Below are 19699 nucleotides of genomic sequence, written 5' to 3'. Positions count from 1 at the left end.
AATATTTTTTTTGCATGTATCTGCTTTTAGCCCACTTTATCAGTATTGCCAGTAAAAACTTCTCTTGTCAACATTAAATACCCAGGTTTCGTATTTTTTGCACAAAAGGTCTTTGCCTTAATTATTTTATTTTTTTAAACTGTGTTATGATATTACAGAGCCCGCTTTAGTTGAAGTTACCCAAGATTTTTTTTAAATTTACTTTAGTAAGTTAATTTAAAGCTTTGGTTAATAACCTTTACAAAATATTATTACATGCAGTCATCAGTATGCAGTAAATGTGCATCTGTTGGTCAAAGCTCCATCTGAAAGCTGGATGCTTTGGGATTTTTTTTCCCCTTTTCACACTTTACTCCTCTTTAAATTACAGATGTCTTGACCCGTTCTTTCTGAAATTCAGAACAGCATGTAGTGCTTTGCCAGATAAGAGAAGATCTGATCCTTGCTCTGAGACTTGCCATTAAAAACATTTCTTCCCTGAAAGTGTAGCCTTAGTAATCTGTATCATTCTCAGTGTCAATGAATTGCTAAACATATATATTGAATGTAAATACTTTTTGACTTGTTAGCAGTGTTTAAAATAAAAAGAATTTCAGTGATGGGTGACTAAGGAAATCTTGAGGCTGCTGTGTAACCTGCATGACAGGACTAGATTAGAAAAAGGAAAAAGGAGGAAATCTGTTTTAGTTTGTTCTTTATTTTTCTTATTTTTAAAATTGCAACAATATTTGGAGTTAGTGAGTTACAGTAAGTGTAATATCTGCCCTTCATGTAGGTTTAAATTTTTCAGATGGGAGGAAGCAACGATGAAGAATATACGCTTGCTGTATTTTACAGGGAAATTATGAGAATAATTTCAAGTGGATGTAACATGAATATCAAGTGTTAAATGAGACTGAAATTACTAGACCTTAAAACTGTGAGGAAACTGCAGTGATGAGAGAGAGAACACGAGGTCTCCTGTACTGTTTCGGTTATAAAGACAGATATCCTGCTAAAGAAATAAAGATATGTTTTTTGAGAGGTCCTTTGAACGCTTGCCTCTGCTAAAGCACTGGATAATTTAAGTAAATCCCAGACAGCTTAGTAAATAAAAATTGAACATGGTAATTTTGGTTTTGTTTTTTCAGAAAGTAGTATGATTTTTAAAAATGCTTAGTTTTTTTTGTAGGAGCTGGTATTAATGGTTTAAGACAATTCCGTAGTATGTAGATTAGGTTATTTTTATGAAAATATAATAGGCCCCACTAGAAGACAATGGGAGAGAAATGGTGCCAGTATCCAAAAAAAAACAAACCAGTAAGTGTAAACCCCACTTCACAATAATGCCCTACATCTAAAACTTGCCTTTGAGAGGTAGAAAGTTAACCAGAATAGTTTTTTTTCTGTATAATGAAGTAATGGATACCTCTGAATTAGATGGATTCTTTGTGATAAAATAAATGAGGAACTGGTATCTGTCTTTCTTTGTAGAATTCTAGCAGTGAGACCTCAAGACTCCCAAATATAGCTTAATTTTTAAAGCTTGTGCTATTTGTTTTACTGAAAATGGCAATAGCAGATTTCCAGTGATAAATTGCCCTTAGCACTCTCTTGTGCTGGGGAGGGAGAAATTGCATCTTTTCCTTTTCTTTTTCAGCTAGCAGCTAACACAACCTGAGCAGAAATAGCTAACTAATGATAATTACTTGCACAAATAAAGCTTGAGTTTTCTTGGTTTTTTTTTTCCTAGCTGCCTGCCAGCTGGTTGAGGCTTCTATATAGCAGAATTAAAATGATTTTTAGTTTTTCTTCAGAAATTTTGTTTCAAAGAGCTGCTTTTAATAAGGGACTGAAAAAATTAGTTTCTTCAGATACTTGCAGATTTGAGATTTGTCTCCTTCGGTTCATGTATGGTTAAAAACAACAAAAAACTTATTGTCTTTCCTACTTAATGAAACATTTTGCAAGGGTGTGTGGTTGGTATGAAGTGGGAATCTTAAATATGATAGTTGCCCTATCTAGCGCTTCTCAGAAGTAATTGATACTAGAAATCAACTTCTCATACAGAATTTGAGTTAAAAGACCCTTAAATTCTCTTCTTGTAGGTTTGTTTAAGGTTTCTATATCGTTGCTTAGTTACGCTTGAGTTGGCAGAAATGTGTTCCCAGAGAGATTTAACTGTGGAAAAAATATACTTCTAAATTTTTTTTTTCCTAAGCAATAATTCAGATATTTTAGGAATGTAAATGATTGAGTCATGATGTCCTACAAGTAATTAAAATTGCAATAAGGTAACAGGAAAAGCTCCATACCACTTTTGTATGAGGCAGTTGATAATGCCAAATGAAAAAAAATTCAGTAAAATCCCCTGTTCAGAAGGGGAAGAAGTTTCTCCTAATCTCTTTTACAGTACTCTTGATTTCATTGACATTTGCTGCTTGAATTCAGTTTTTTTTTTCCTCTTGTCACCTAAAGATGAGTTCAGAAACAAGTAGTTATGAATTCTATTTGTTGATTTTGATTTACTGTTGATTTACAATTAACGTATTGAAAGCTTTTAGTTTCACCATAATTGAACTTCCATTTTCTTTTATGAGATATATATACTAGGGTCTAATTCCTCATATTCCCACTGTTTAAATCCTACTGTGAAGGTACCTAAATATGCCATATCAATATAAAGTAATGCCAAGTTGGATGTAGTTTGTTACAATAGAGTTCCCAGGTAAAATTCTGAAAAATGTGATCGTATACGTGTAATGTTCCCTCATCAGCTCAAAAGTAGGCATCTTCCATTCCACCGTCCTTGAGCTTTTTTGTTAAAAATACCATTGTTGTGTTGCATACTGTTTGTTTGAAATTTACTTACAGTGGATAGACACTGATTATCGTGGAATATAATTGAGAACTTAGGAATTAGAGGAAACATTCCTTGTGAAGTTTCAGATAAGTCTTCAGACAAGTCTAAAATGCAGATCTAAATATTCTTTTAAGCCACACCTGGTGTTATTTTTAACTTCAAACAAATGAATACATGCTAACCACTCTTCTAACTATTGAAAAACAATACTGTGACTAAGAATACTGGTATAAGTATGGATGGTTGCGTACAATTGTTTTTACTTGCAAGGAGTCTCTAGTAGTCAGTTAAACTCTGATCTCAGGTATTGAAAATTCTGTTCTGTTCTTCAACTAGTACGATGTTCCCAGCGTTTTATTGAGGTTGCTGGTATTGATGTGTAGTTGCAAATGTCCCTAAAGTCTGAAATGTTTTAAGTCCATTAGTCACACTGCTGGGAAACATAGTCCCTTTTTTTACTTAACAGTACTTAATTTTATAATGAGGTATATACTTAAGCCAGTTTGCAATGTAGAATTTATAGCCAAGTTTTAATATTAAGGTTTGAATGTCTAGTTTTAGAAATATAAATAGAATAGCATGTTGTCTTTATCTCCAAAGGCATTATATTGTGCTTCTAGCAAGTGCACCGACAGAAAAGCAGCGACTAGAATGGTGAGTATAATGCTTGCTATTTAAAAGAAAAACAAAACCTCCAAAACCTGTCAGCTTTGGACATAAGGGAATATCTAGCATAATTTTTAATGAAACAAAGTGGAGCATCAAGAGTTTGAAATTAAATGGATGAAGATGGTACATTTCTGAAAAACAGTAAAAAGACCAGGGAGTTAAAGATACTGCTTGAATTTTGTTTCTTTACTGCACTGTCAGGTTCATTGTAGATCTTATTTTCTTAAACTTACGCACTTTTAAAATAAGCACTGTGAGGCAGCATGCTGTCAATGTTTAGAGAGACTTTTTCTCAGAACAGAACTGCTTCTTTGCTGTGTTTTTGGATTCTTTTATTAAAAAAAGTTTATTGTCAAGTATTGAGAATTTTTCATCTTTAAAATTCATCATCTGAAGCTGTCATGGTTTAACATTCAAACCACAACAGAAGCCAAAAGAAAAATGAAATATGTGGGAGTTTCTTGCCTTCTACTGATGTGTAATGTCCTGTTTGATTCCATTTGTAAAATCAGGCCATAATGAGAGCTTCAGAGCATTCTTAGACTTCCTTTGCATTAGTTTTTGTAACGTGTTCAGCTTGTTTACTGAACTGAATTTATCACATATAGTCCACTAGTTAATTTGTAGTCTCAAATAATAGTGTAAGGAGAATGGCGGGGATTTTATTCTGGTATATGAAGTTATTTATTTCATATGAATGAGTTTGCTAATAAATGACATCTATGCAGGGTGGGCTTGGTGGAATCAAAAATCCGTATTCTAGTTGGAAACCTGGAGAAGAATGAATTCATTACACTGGCTCATGTGAATCCACAGTCATTCCCAGCACCCAAGGAGAATCCTGACAAGTAAGAAAAACTTTTTTCATGGGATGGTGAGGAACTAACTTGTCTAAAATACTAATTCATCAGTAAATAAAGCAGCATTTTTATAAAATAGTTTCTAATGACGGCATATAAGGGCAAACAGTTTCAATCTCTTCCCGAGTACTTTTTGTGAAATTGGATATACTTTATTCTGAATAAGAGTATTTCTTAACAAGAAAATAATTTTAAGGAGAGAATGTGTTTTGCTAATAACTGTGTTAATGGCATAATTTCTTACCAAAAATCCCTGTTAGCTACTGTTGTTTGGGAATCAGCATCAGTTGGCAAGACACTTTAGGTTATGGTAATGCTGAGGATTGAGTAGAATATAAGGCATAGTAGAACTGGAATCTTTAGTAACTAAGTACATTTAAAGTTACAAAATTTAGCAAATGAGGTGCATATAATTTAAAATTTATAATGGCTAATATTAGAATTCATTGGGATTTAGAAATTGGAGAAAATGCCAGCACTTAAAATTATTTAGAATGATATTTTTTTTAATCCTTCCCCTATTTGCCACCCCCTCCACCCCTCCTTCCCCCCTTCAAAAAGTGATTGCAGGTGTGTGGGCTAAAAACTCTTTTTTAAGGTTTTACTTTATTTCTAGATTGTGTAGTAATTAAGCTGTAAGGAAAAATGTTTCTCTCAAGTGTGAGAACGGGGAAGAAACTCATCTTCACCTGAAATAAGAAAAGTCTTGTACCTTCTACACATCCTTTTTCTCAGTTACTAGCTGCTTCAAGTGACAGTATGGTGCTGCTGTTCATAAAGTTACACATAGAAATTACATACATGTTCCAAGAGGAAGTGGACAAGGCAGTACCTTTATAGCACCATTGTAGTTGGTTAATACAGCTCTGATTGCCTGCGTAATCATAGACGTGATGAAATCTTACACTTGAGATGATTTTATGTGAGCAGTGCTTTTAGGAAAGGTTTTCCCCACTTAAACAATGCATGTTCTTTCCCCTGCCTACCTAAATCTGTTCACTGTTTGATTGGAAAAGGTTGTTCTGAAATAGTCTTAGAGGGAAAAGACATTTGAATTTAAAGCTTTAAATGTCTTGAGGTGCTGTAGAAGTAAAACACTGTGTTCTGTAAGAAAATACAATAGTTCATCTTCCATGTGTACTATGTGAAGATGAGCTGTCAAAGGGAGGCTCTTACCAGAAAACTGCACTGTTTGGTCAGTTACAGCTAAGAAATTGGAGTTGAAGACAAGTCTAGATGGCAAAATGGAAGCTGTTTAGTCAGGGAATAGATTCTAAATACTTTCAAGGTCACGTGCTGGAAATTTGCCATCTCCTTTCAAACCTATTTCTTTTACAATTGTGGTGGCTAGTTGTAAGTCCTAATATTGAGAAAATCTATACAGAAACACAGTTGAATGAAATAATCTACTTAAAATCATAATTATGTTCACTGGATGTAGATTTGTCAGAGTTTCATGACCTGTTTTTAATTTTAGTCATAGCTAAAATGTACAGCCATTTTCTATTGCAGCAGATAACTTAATAGGTTATTCACTGTTTCTGCCAGTATTATATGACTGTTTGCCATAAAAATTTCCAGGGAAGAATATCGTACTATGTGGGTGATTGGGTTGGTGTTTAAGAAAACGGAAAATTCTGAAAATTTAAGTGTTGATCTGACCTACGATATTCAGTCCTTTACAGACACAGGTGAGTTTTGCTTTCAACATGTTCTGGTATGTTGTTGACTTTACTGTCTTTGTTCACATCTTAGTCTGTTTCAGCAGTAGAATTCTGTCTAGACATGGAGTAGAAGGATTCAGATGGGGAATGTTAATGCTTCCCGACACTTCAGACTCATTGTTTTTGGTTTGTTTTAATTAAAACTGCTTAAAACGCATACAAATCTTTCAGATCTTTCTAAAAACGGAATATTGGTATTGCGTATGAGCTACTGAGGCTGCCCTCACTTTTAACATTATGTCTATAGTTCAAATATTTTTATTACTTGCTGGAATTAAGTATATCAGTGTCTTAAAGCTGAGTATCAAGTAGACTCTAGAACAAAATGACTTTTTTTCCATGGTGTTTCATACTAGATATTTGATTCAATAACTTTTACTACCATGTCCAACACTCGGTGCAAGAAACCTTTTTGAGTTTCTGATGTTTACTTTTTGTTTCACAAATATAATTTGGAACATCTAAGAAATTTGTAAGCAAAGAATTAGTGACCACTGGAGTTTACAACAGTACAGCTGTATCCTTGATAGGCTTATCTAACCAATTTGCAATATCTTCATTAAACAAATGACAGTTAAGCCTCCAAGTACATGTTTTAGAGTTTAAAGAATGGGTTCAAGTGCTACCTAATGCAATCCAGGCTTTGAAGTCTGGATTTCTGGGATGCAGTAAGACTGAATGCGAGGAAATTTTCCATCTCCCCTTTCCTCCCCCGCCCAGTGTGGGTGTATGAGTGAATAAAATATACATATACATATATGTATATTTAAATCTTGCCTACATTTGAAAGTTGCCATACATAGCTACAGGGTGTGTATGTGTGTGTATCTGAAAGTTTATATATTTTTCAGTCAAAAGGATTTTTATTAACAGAAATGGAATATTCCTTTTGATTATAACCAGTAAAGGTGAAACTATAGACACATCATCTTAATTTTTGAGAATTGACAAAAGGTATAATAGCTTTGCTGCTTTGAAGGAGTGAAGGAATCTATGCATTACACTTTCTCAGGTCGTTTAATAAACAGATATTTCAACGGTGTACTTGTCAGATTTTTGGTATGAAAATTGTAAAACTTGGATTTATGATTTTGAACGTTATTTACTTGTACTATGTTAAAACTGACGTTTCTCTAAACGTATGCACTTTTAAATGAAGTAGCATTTAATCAAAATCATTCTAGACTATGATGCATAGCTTCCTCTTCAGTTTGTAAATACACTTCCAGAGGTAACCAACTAGCAAATGATTTCTGTTTGTGTGTTGATTCCTGGTCATCTCAAATAAATGTGGGTCTGTTTTCATTCTTCTTAATCCATCCCAAAAACTGCTGTTTCTCTTTGTCTTTTGGAACAGATCTTAAGATTTTATCAAAATTGAAGCATTTTCAGGAGTTAAATTAGGGAATAACTTGCTTTTTAATGAGGAGGAAGAGAGCCATGAAGAGTGGGCTAGCTTTTCCTTATATTGAAATTTTGGTGTGACCTAATGTCAGGATGCTTTAACCTGTCTGGCTTTCCCAGTCATGCTTCCATCTTGGTGTAACTTGTGTAATCTTTACAGAGTCTTTATGAGCTACTTCAATCATGAGAATTTTTGTAATAGGCTCTTAATATATGCAGTATTCATTGAACCCTTTGTGTGTCTGTCTCTTAACAGCTTTTTAATTATTTGTTCATACCCTGTTGAATGAGATTCCATAACATTTTTGGAATAAACAGTAAAAAAGGGAGATAGCTCTTCAGGTTTTTTTATTGAAAATGTACTGAGCACTTTTTTATTCCTACATCTTCCACAGCTTTGTTCAACATTGTGTAGAACATCAGTTTTAAAGAACAACAAATTTTTCTTTTTTACCTGGCTGTACTTGAACCCAAGCTGGTGGGTTTCATTTTAGTTCCTTTATGAGCACTAAAGATACTGACCTCCTAGAAGTAGATGTTGGAAGTTGAAGAGAAGTAACTCATTATAGAAGGCATAATTATAAAACAGAAAACCAGCCCAACAAAAACCAAACAAAACAAAGCCAAAAAACCCCCAAACCAAACATAAGTTTGTATGTAGTAGTATCTGCATTGCTAGAATAATCTGTAACTTATTAGCTGGCACACAAGCATTTCAGCATCTTAATAGAAACCATTTGTTGTAGGATTTGCAAAATAAAAGCTGAATCAATTGTGAAGAAGATAGTTTTATTGAGATTAAATGAAGAATTTACTTCAGAGCTGTTACTGTTAAAACATGTTAATGCTATAGTTTAGGGAACTGCATGCTTCTGAGATAATTTTGTTGGAAAACATGTCACCTGTAATTTTTAGTGTTAGTACTATTGGTGCTGGCACAGTGGGCAGTTAACTTTCTTCCTCCAGAACAGGGAAATGCTATGCTTGTTCTTGAGGGCAATAAATGTCCAAAATGCAAATTGCTTCTGCCTGGGCAAGTAAGTGGACCTAGCAAACTGCTTTAATATGTCTTAATGTTGTTCTAATTGTGTAGTTTATAGGCAAGCAATAAACAGCAAGATGTTTGAGATGGATATGAAGATTGCTGCAAGGCATGTGAAGCGCAAGCAACTTCACCAACTTCTACCTAATCATGTGCTTCAGAAAAAGAAAAAGGTAAACTTCACTCTAATATTTGAGAGCAATAAAAGCCATTGAGAAATGATTTCTCAGGTTTCTAGATTTACTAGTCAAAGAACTAAAATACCATTTTGAAAGCTTAGTTGTACCTATATAAGCGATGTGATCTCATTTGACTTGCAGCAGCTTTACTAGATGCACTAAATGTAATACTAGATTTCCCAGAACATCAGCAGCATGGATAGTGTCTTCAGATCTGTCTGAAATACTGTATTTTGTTGGCCTTCCTAAACTAAACAGATTTAGAACAAAGTAATTAGGTTTTAAAGAACTCTTGCTATTTTAACTCTTGCTATTTATGCAGGTAACGTATGGGAAGCACTTGTAACAATACCAATAGAACAGTCAGTAAACTAATTCTTACTTTTTCCTTTTAAGTTGTTAATACTTAAATTTTTTTTTTGTAAGTCTCCTAAATGTAAAAATGAAGTCATGAAATAGAAGCAGAGTAGAATGTTGAACTTGATGCTGCCTTTTGGATAATTTGAGGGAAAATATTTTTCTGCCTGCAACTTGGCAGCTTCTGGTATTGTATGCTCTTTTATTTGAAAGTAGAGTAAATGGCATCTTAGACATCAGAAAGTTGCACATTGGTTAGCCAGGGTTATTTTCTTCCTCAATATGTAATTTATCTGTGTGTCCATACATGAAAATGGTACCAAAATTTTTAAGCAAGCTGTAGTGTTCAATGTGATTTACTTTTAGTGGAGGCAGGAAGAAAGCAGTGGAACATGGAATTTAAAAATTTAGCCTGTATTTCAAAATCTCTGCTTCTTTGTGTTAATTTAATCTGAGACCAATAAAAGTTTGCTTGTTTTTGAGGTTAACCAAACCAGTGTTTCATAGTGGTTTAGATGTGTCTGAATAACATGCTTTATAACTGTAGCTGTTTTGTATTAACTGTGTTTTTAAAGAACAGAATATCTTGTATTGAAACCATGTGTAAATATGTCTGTAATACTTTTCAGAGGACAGTGTAAATATTAAGTTAAGTACCTCTAAGTAGTGTTTTCAGGAAAGGCTGTTCTTTACTGGTTTTGGTGTACATTAATATTACTTTGGAGTAGTATTTATAAACCCACAAAAACTTGAAACATAGGTGACAATCAGTAGATATAATTGTTACAGTTAACATCTGTAAGTGAATTGTGATCCTGAAAATGTAAATGCGTGTATTGACAAGATAGTGGATTATTTACATGCATAAGGATTTGCAAATTGTCTGTTTATATTTTGGATTTTTAAATACTTGTAATTTGAGGGTTTTTTTAAAAAAAACAACTTAGATTTAACTGACTTAAGGCATGCGTAGTTTATGTTGGAAAGTTTATGCTTTCTTCACAAATACAACAGCTAATGTTTTACATAACTTAAATATTACATAATTTGAATCTTCATTGAATAATTTTGTCTTGTGGATTGCAGCATTCAACAGAAGGGATCAGGTTGACAGCTCTGAATGACAGCAGCCTAGACTTGTCTATGGACAGTGACAACAGCACGTCTGTGCCTTCGCCTACGAGTGCTATGAAGACGAGTCCATTGAACAGTTCTGGAAGTTCTCAGGGGTAATGATGACTTTCAGTCTTGTTGCTGCTCTCTGTTCCTGAACTACTTCTGTTAAAAGCATAATTAATACAGCATGTATGATATACATTGAGGTACAGTTATCAAGCTCTGTGAATGTTCCAAATTGGAGCTTGCAGATCAAATGGGGGGCAGCAGAGAAATTTAGGCTTTTTGTCTGGGAGATCAGTAGTGCTGCTGCTATTAGTGGTGATACCTATGCACATCAAGTTTAAGAACATGAATTTCCATTGTGTTTTCAAAGTGTGTGTAATAATGTTTATATTAATCCTAAATTTCTGTATTGAGTCTTCTCATACTAAACTTAAATTTTCCCAAGTAAATGGGATTCTGCTTTCTTCTTTCAAGAGTCTCATGCCTGATACACAGAGAGGTTAATGTCAGTTTCCTACAGTTATGTAATATTAGGTGTGTACTATAGGATGTTGTGGAGGAAAAATATTTTAAGTTCTCTAAACTTCCTCCTTTTGACAAGAGCTCTTTCAGTCAGTCTTCCTTGGTAAATGATTTCCAATAGCTGATACCACTGACCATGCTATTTAAACAAGTGTATGTTATCTGGGGTGTCACTCTTGAAGCAGAAATTTTCCTGTGTTGATTTTTGACAAATTCTGCTTCCGTGTTTCTCAAAAATGAACAATTTTATGTCATGTGTAATCCCAGACTCTTGCTTGAGGAGTGCAAACTGAAGTCATATTCATGAATGGTGTGTGTAGGTTGAAAACAAGCTTCCTGTTCTTCTGCATTGGTTTTGTTCCATCCTTCTGGAAAATAGTAGCCACGTTTTCCTCTGTAACTTACTTGAAGAGACATTGCCTTAACCTTTTTTCATTTTTTATATGCAGTATCCTAGTTGTCTAAAAAATAGTCTCTAAAGTGATGCAAATGAAATATTTGAAACAGCTTTTATTGCTCAAATTTGATAGTAGATTGCCAATGCTCATTTCTGACTTCCTACTGTGACAGAGTGTTATAAGTTCTGCTCTGTAATGTAGGTAGAATGCTGTCAGCTATGGTTCCTGGCCATGCATATGATGAAAGGGAGATCATACAGCACCATAGCTTTACTAATATTCAGCATTTGTCATTTTTCTCTTTTCAGCAGAAGCAGTCCTGCGCCAGCTGTAACAGCAGCATCTGTGACCAACATACAGGCTTCTGAAGTCACTGTGCCACAAATAAATTCCAGTGAAAGCTCAGGGGGTAAGGAGAATGGCATAGTATTTTTTTTTTTATATAGATTTGTGGGTTTTTTGGTTGCTTGGTTTTTTTTTTCAGCTTTTATAAAGTTTTCTTCCAGTTTGAGGTCTCAACTAAACACATGCTGTAACATCTTGACACACAGCTGTAACAAATTCAGGAAATAATGGAATATTTTGTGCTGTGATGTTTGTTTATTCTTTAATTCTTAGGGATTTATATTTGCCATTCACAATAGCATTAGTTTTCTGATGACCTGATGCAGGCCTGTAGTTCAGTTGGCCAAATGAGGAAAAATTATCTGAAGCTGGAAGAGCAATTTTTGTATGTATTATTAATCTCTGTTTTGTAGCTAAACCCAGCAGGTGGTTCTGAACTGTCTGTAATCTGTGCTCCCATGTTTCTGCTCCTTGTGCTTCATGGAGCTGATTCTAGGAATAAAAAAGACTTAGATGTAAGCAGAATATGTATTCCTTATTGCTATCTTCTCAGGTATGTCCCACTGTGTGTGCTGACTTTATCCTCCATATTTTCTGTAAGAAAGTACACTCCACTTAATACACCAGTTTTTTTTTAAAAAGACTTTTTACTGAAAGATAAAGGCATTTTGTGAATGTTCACTTAGCAGAGTCAGTTACTCCTTTTTTTGATGGAGCTTTTTTCTTATTTCATTCTTGACATGTGGGATGGTGGAATCTTTACTGTTCTGTTTTTTATCATAAGTCACAGGTGCATCAAGGTGATTAGGTTTGGCAGTGCAGTACAAAACAAGCAAAACTTCTTGGGGTATCAGGAATTAATAAAGCTGTATTAGCAAAGGCCTCTCTCTGGCTACACTGTTGATAAACAAGGTTAATTAGATTACGCAGTACTGACATGGCTGCACTGTATCTGCTACAGGAATTCTCTTTCAAAATGATCTTGAGACTAAACTCTGGTGAGCTGGAGTGGTTGTATCAACCCATCTTGTTGAAGCTTCTTGCATTATTTATCCATAGGTTCTTCAAATGAAAGCATTCCTCAAACTGCCACACAACCAGCCATTTCTCCACCACCAAAGCCTACCATCTCTAGAATTGGTTCCTCAGCGTATATATTAAATCCATTACCAAGAACTTCAGGAAATGTTGCAGCAAAAATGCCTAGCCCTGTCACAGCAGTGAAAAGGACATCTTCTCCTCATAAAGAAGATTCTCCCAAGAAAATGAAAATTGAAGAGGTATTTGTCATTTTGGGATCATACTATAGCCATGTCCAGAACTTGTAATAGTAATTTCAGCTGCAGAGTGCTAATTCTCACGTTCCAGGTTTTAAGTTTTTGTTAAATGTGGTGTATGTTTCTACTTGGGTTGCATTGCTGCTTTGAAGTATTCAGCTTGCTTAGTTGCTAGTGCTTTTTAAAATTTTGCTGATACTTGTTTTGTGATGTCTACTACATTAGCACAACAGCTTAGATTCTAAATTAATGTTTTGAAAGCATTATTTTGTTGGAGTGTAATATGTTAAATCTTAAAACTAATTCTGTCTTCAAAAACACTTCATATTTTTTGTTGATTTGTTTAAAAGGTTTTATGATTTTTTAATAGTTTGTGTTTTTTTCTTTTGCATTTCAGCAGGATGAAATAATAGAAGATACTAGCTGCTTAGATTTGAATGAACATGAAAAAATGGAAACTAAGGTATCTATACCTAGATCATATAGTTTTGTGTAAATAATTAGGACTATTCTTGTAAAAAAGGCTGTTTTCCCATAGAAATTTCTAAGAACTTGTAGATATAGTGTAGACTCGCCAATAAAGATACCAAAATAATGTTATTTTTCAATGTGTAAGTCAATATTAATGAATTGCAGTACATGACTTGCTTCTAGACTAAGATGAGCCTGAGTCTGTGGTTACATAGGACAGCAATTCTACATGTTATGCATAGTGGAAAAAAAATTATTATATTTATGTTCCAATTTATTTGTATCAGGCAGGTGTGTATATGCCTTGCTTTGCCTGCATCCCAAACTTGATGTATGTGACTTAGTTGAAGAAAAGTTGTTCTATGTATTCCATTGGGATTTTTGCACATTGAGCTGAGAATCTGAATGCCAGATGCTACCTTGTTCTTTTTAGAGTAAAAAAATAACCAAATTATGATAAATCTTTTCTGATAGTGGAATTTATTACGTGAAGTTCTCCATACATTCTGGGGACTTCCAGAGATTCAAGCATACCTCTGCTGTGTCTAGCAGAAAATATTTCCACTTATTAATGAACAGAAAGAATGACAGTCTGGCTTTAGCCTTATGATATCAGCTCTCCACTTGAGCATACAGTTTTTAAAAGGCATGTTCTGTTGTCTTTGGGAATACTCTGCATAGTATCCTGAGAAATTAAAATATTACTGTAATGTTTAAGGAGTTTGGTCCATAGTTTCCATAGTCTTAAAGAACTCGTGACAGGTGAAGTCAGAAAGGCCTGTAAGCATTTAATCCTAGCTTTGAAAATAGGTGCTCTGGATACAGATGATTATAATAGACATAGGTAATCCTGTTACCTTTTATTGTAAGTGTGCTTTAAATTTTATGCCCGTAATGTGCATGGAAGGAAATGGAAGAATGAACTTCTTTAATTAGCATAGTTTACTAAACAGTACACTTTTAATAGTCTGGGGTTTTTATTAAAAAGAATGTGCTACTGTCTTGCTTTACCTGTGCAGACCCAGTCTTTTACCTGAAAAACTGTCTCAGACATTCACCTGTTGATCCAGAAAGCTGATTCACCCATTAAAGCAGCAGGAAAACTTCTGTGTAAGAAGAACAAAAGGAGAGGGAAATCAGTTAAATTTGCAACAAATTCAGTAGCTTTTCACATGATCTTTATTGATACTACACTTTTTTTCATCTAATGATCTGAATCCTGTAGGATTCTGTATAAAAGGTATTCAGTGGTTAAACAAGGGACACCTGAGAAGTGATGTAGCTTGTGTTGATGTAGCAAAACTAAAAGCCTTCTGGTTAATGGGTACTGCATCTATAACTTCTGTAATTGGAAACGTTATAACTGTTGATACTTTGGATTTTTAGGAGCAGCATGAGACAGAAGTGAATGTTAATTCTCAAACAGAAACTCTTCAAACAACTTCTCTGCAAGCTCCTCAGGTAATGTTTCAAAAAACACCACCTCTTTGTGTGTGCTAATGTGTGGTGAAAAAATTGAAATTAAAAGTAGTCCAGCTGATAAAAATAAATGTATACTTTTTAGTATAAATCCATTGTATGGAAAGCTGCTTGTTACTGTCACAATTTTTGTATTTTAGATGATCATTGATCTTATTGAATGTGCATTGTAGCTAAACATGTATGGCTTGCCATACAAAGTGACCGAAGCTGGATTCGCTCTTCTGAATTGTGCCTTCAAAGTAAGGGGCTCAGTTTATTCCTTTGTGCTTTGCACATTACAGAATAATCCTTTCTAACAAGGAAACAAATGCTTTAAATAGCTTTTCCTCAGAGGTGTCCTGGTAGCAGTTGATCATGTCTGAAATTTAACTTCAGATTCTGTTACTTGGTATGAGAGACAGAGAAGCTGCAATCTTGTATTTCATTAGCCAGTTACATTGCTTCACTCCAGGTATAGTAAGTGTAGGAAGCATTGGAAAAATAGACATGAAGTTAAGAATTCTGAATTCTGAGGCATTCACCTAAATTTTTGTTCCTAATATAGTAACAATGTTTGGAGAAACATGTCTTTTGTCTTTACTAGCATTTTTAAGCTTCTCTTAGTGCTCTGCTTACTAAAGCTTCACTATCAAAGCATTTTACGTGCTCTTTACTCATTAAATGATGTGTAGTAAATGTATTGATTGAAAATGGAGATACATTGCAGTAGTAATAATGGTGTTTCTTATGACATTTTTTTTAACTGTATGAGCAGTACTGAATAAAAGTACCAGAACTGGCAAAAATTGTAGATGTTACATAGGCACTCCAAACTGCTTCAGGGAAATTTTTAGATTGTTTGATACACCAAGTTTTTCACCTTTTGTTGAGGGATGATTTTAAAAGCTTTTTGTAGTTTTTTACAAATTGTATAGTTGTTACTTCAGCAAAAGTTATCTGGAAACTGCAAAAAAATGGTGGCCCTCTTCTGCTGTTTTTTTAATGTTCTCGTTGGCTTTGTTTAGAACACTGCTCATGTTGCAGGAAACAAACATTAAATCCCAGGACAGCACCAAACAAAGTGTGCTACTTGGGGCAGTGCAGAGACGGGAAATCAAAGCTATTTTGCCCTCAGTCCTCTCTGCATTGTGCTTTGCTACTACATCAGTCAGCATTAATTTGATTAATTTCCTTTTAATAAAACAATAGTTAAGAGCAGTCACTCTAATGCAGTTTTTCCCATGCATCAAATATACCTAATATCCATTTTGAACATTCATAACAGGGGAAAATATTTTCTGATAAATCAGGGCAAGTAATGGATAATAACTGCATTATTGAGATGGCAAATAACCTGCTGTAGTGAAAGAGAAATAATTAAACTTAAAGAAAACCTCAACAATCCAGTAATAAAAGCTTGTTAAGTATTTCAGAAATTAATGAATCACACTTAATCTTGAGAATGTCCCTTTCCTGTGTTTTCCTTTATCTGGCTTTAGATATAATTTTGCTCAATGGGATTTTAAGTCTTAAGTGAGAAAAAAGCATTCAGATTATTTTCAAGGTGAAATTCTTAACCCAGTTATGTAGCACTGTTTTAGAGTTAATTGAACCTTTTTCATGTAAAACTAAACCCATGTGAAAACTTGGAAATTTGACTGTAAAGAGCTTTCAAACACTCCAAAATGTGGATGTATGCAGACACATATGTTGTATTTGGCACAGTTTTTGATCATTTATCCATGAGAGCTGAGGCTTAACTCTGAATTGCTCAAAGGATTTTTTGAATGCCAAACGTGTGGATCAGTTCATAGGTGTCACCAATTGAGCACCCTTGTTATGTGGATATTATGTTTTATTATAATTAATTAGTAGACTAAGCTTTATCTGCAGCACTTCCTAAATTCTTGCATTTGTTGAAAAAAGGAATGTAAACTTTGAAAGAGACTCTTGAACAAGTTTTCCTTGTTCAAGTATGGTCTGTGTAGGCAAAGTAAATATCTGCTTCTATAGTTTGAATTTGTAATGATCCTTAGTACATTCCTGAAAACTCTTCCAAAGATCTTATTTTTGAAAGTTGCTGCCAATTACTACAATGTTTTTCTTTTGATGCTTCCAGAGTTAAATACAGCCAAACTTCTTTTCCTTACAGAAAACGCCCAGTACAGACCTTTCGGATATCCCTGCTCTCCCTGCAAATCCTATTCCTGTTATCAAGAATTCGATAAAATTGAGACTGAACCGGTAAAAACAACCTCAGGGGTCCATAAACAGTATCTGCCAACTCAACCTGTTGTCTTCTAATGCTAGAAAAAAAAAAGGAGAACGGAGGGTGCAAGACTAGAACGTAATTGCAAATGGATTTAGGTATTTTTGTGCACTTCCCTTTCTGGGCTAAAATCACCACTTGGTTGGAAGTCCAGGTTAGTATGTGAAGCCAGGAGTACAATTAATGTGTTAGCAACAGTTGCATTAAATATTTCAAAGGATTACTGCCTTTAAAAAACATGAACACTATTTGTAGCCATATTTGACATTCTGATTGAATTTGTTTGATGCATTGTTTCAAAATTGAGATAAAACTGGCATAAGAATCCCTTAAATGCACTTTTATGTATTTTTTTATTGGAGTATGACTAATTTTAGCTCTTCAGCTGATACACTTTCATTTTATTGAGGAAACTCTTCAATAGTAGTAATCTGCAAATTGGATGACATTTTATGATCTACTATACATTGAAAACAAAGTGTATAGTAGATCTAGTTCAACTGCCATCAAGTAGCAGTAAGCCTTTAAAATGTCAAATCTTGAGGTTATAAGTTGAGGAAGTAATTGGGAAGTTTTGGTATTGGTGGGACATGATTAGGATGTGGTCTACTTTGTTTTGTGGGGTTGTTTTAAGGTGCATACAGATCAGCAATCAGACAGCAGATAAACTTTCCTTTGAGCTAATCAAACTCCTTATTCCCTTTTTGATCCTTTTATTTCTTGGGAAAAGCTTTTGCATTTAATGTTGGGTTTGGTTTTTGTTTTGTTTTTTTTTAATTGCATCTTGTATGCACCATATAGGACAACAGTTATTTACACAAAATAAAAAAAAGCTGTGTATTCATTTGGGTTCCCCCTTGCCTCTAATCATAATACCTTGTGGCCTGTAGGCACAAATTTAAAAATGTGTCCCATGACTAAAGCATATAAGTAAATATTGTGCCTGTGAAATATAACACCTGTTTTGATGGCCTTTGAATCACTAAATATAAGATGATTTCTGTACACTCCATACAAGTCCTGTATGCATTTAAAAACTTCAAATTTTAAATAAAGGCAAAAGATTTTTCCCTGAGAATTTTAACCTTTTTATTTTTAGATGGCTCATCAGAAATAGTTTTACATACTAAGCAACACTGCATTTTTAAAAATCCTATTTCTAGTAAGCACTTGACATCTGTAAGTTCTCTTGCTCCTATTTTTTGTTCTTGTAGTCCTATCAAAAAGTAGCAACTTTTTCATTTAAAAGAACTGCCTCTCTCATGGCAAAGAACAGCAGTATTTGAGGAACATGAAGGATACCAACAGTAATACCAGATGTAGATAAACTTCATGTTACTATTTCTTAAATCTGAAATATGTGGGATGTCAAATCATACTTCCCATACTTTGATTAGCATGTTTTATGAATTCCCTTTTCCCATTGTGTTCCATTCTATTACATGTGCATCTTTCATGTTAAAATTAAATTACTTACACTCTCCCCCTTATCCTTCTAAATTAATTCTCCAAAGTCAGAGTGTAGCTTATCTTTTACTTAGGCTGTGCAGTAACTGAAGGGGTTTTTTTGCCATTTGTCTAAGATGTCTAGTATGCAATATTTCTCTTTTCCTTGCCCTGTGCAGCCTGCTGTTGTCCACCCCCCAAAGAAGGTTATATTAACAGTTGAAGTGTACAAGGTGTCTGTGTATTTTGTGTAGCTATGGAGTTTAGATCGAAATTGCCAGGCACAAATTTAGTCTTGTCATTTTGTTTACACATCAGAAAAATCTTTTTCATTTTATTAAACGTTTCATGTAACTGCACCCAAGTTTTACCAAGCTGGAAACTTGGAACCTTTCTGTATAGTGACTTTTTAATTCTAGTTTTCATAACCTGGAGATCAGACTGTTGCTTTCGCATGATGTACGTAGTGTCTCATGACTGGAGTTTGCTTTGTTTTATAGTATCTGTACTCCTTGTATTTTTCAAGAGCTATTTTGTAAACAGATGATGTATTTCTCCATTGAAAACACAATAAAAAACAGCACAATCCCAGAGTTGTCTGGTTTTGTTTTGTTTTGTTTTTTGTTCTACAAACAAAATGAATGTACAAAATGGATTTGTTCTCTTAATTCATACTTAGCTCAAATTTTCTACTAGGACAGAATAAGGCGCTGCCTAAAAGAAATATCATAAGTTAATAGTCTCTAAATAAGCATGATGATAGATACAGGAAGTGGAAGTAATGATCAGAATGGTGTTAAGCTGTAGTTTGTTAAAAGGGAAAGGTGGTAGCTTTGCAGGGACGAGTAAATTGCCAGAAATCTCCCCCAACATTTTAAGAGTGTCCATTCCTTGTCTCCTGATCAGGAGTCTCTCTCAAAATCTTAAATTATTAAAAGCTGACAGAACCAGAGGAAATATGTGCATGAACAGTTTGGGGCTATACTCTTTTCTTTAAAAGTTTGAACTCCAATTTTTGGATAGAGAAGTTGCAACAGTGTTGGCATGTTGCTGCTTTTGCAAGTGACTTTCTTACATCAGTAGATGGCACTATTTCTCTTCTTGTCACATAGTTTGAGCTTGTACTGAAAAGTAAAAATCACAAGTAGCGGTGCATCACTTGATTGATTTGTATCACCATGAGCCCAGTCCTCCAAATACTTGATGTGAGTAACCTGTTTAAAGTTTCTTTAACTTCTAAGACCACTGATGATGATGGTTTTCATATTACTGCCTAAAACAATAAACTTTTGTGTTTTATATATTCTTCAT

General features: G+C 34.2%; 1 protein-coding gene across 4 annotated transcripts in view; it reads left to right on the top strand.

Moving 5' to 3' along the window:
• The window catches only part of PAPOLA (poly(A) polymerase alpha), a 42817-nt gene extending 23838 nt beyond the window's left edge, over positions 1-18979 (top strand). The window contains exons 13-22 of one of the 4 annotated variants that reach the window (XM_071745664.1): positions 3443-3496; positions 4240-4359; positions 5953-6062; positions 8593-8714; positions 10164-10306; positions 11431-11528; positions 12524-12744; positions 13142-13204; positions 14599-14673; positions 16826-18979. In XM_071745664.1, coding sequence (XP_071601765.1) covers positions 3443-3496; positions 4240-4359; positions 5953-6062; positions 8593-8714; positions 10164-10306; positions 11431-11528; positions 12524-12744; positions 13142-13204; positions 14599-14673; positions 16826-16921 — 1102 coding nt within the window. In that variant the 3' untranslated portion in view covers positions 16922-18979. Of the gene's footprint in view, positions 1-3442; positions 3497-4239; positions 4360-5952; positions 6063-8592; positions 8715-10163; positions 10307-11427; positions 11529-12523; positions 12745-13138; positions 13205-14598; positions 14674-16825 lie in introns of all 4 variants that reach the window. The other 3 variants (XM_071745663.1, XM_071745661.1, XM_071745660.1) reach the window with 3 other exon arrangements.
• The last annotated feature ends 720 nt before the right edge of the window (positions 18980-19699 follow it).

Source organism: Heliangelus exortis, chromosome 5 (genome assembly GCF_036169615.1).
Source record: "Heliangelus exortis chromosome 5, bHelExo1.hap1, whole genome shotgun sequence".
NCBI lineage: Eukaryota > Metazoa > Chordata > Aves > Apodiformes > Trochilidae > Heliangelus > Heliangelus exortis.
Note: the sequence above shows the minus strand (reverse complement) of the source record. Positions and strands in the feature narration are given on the sequence as shown.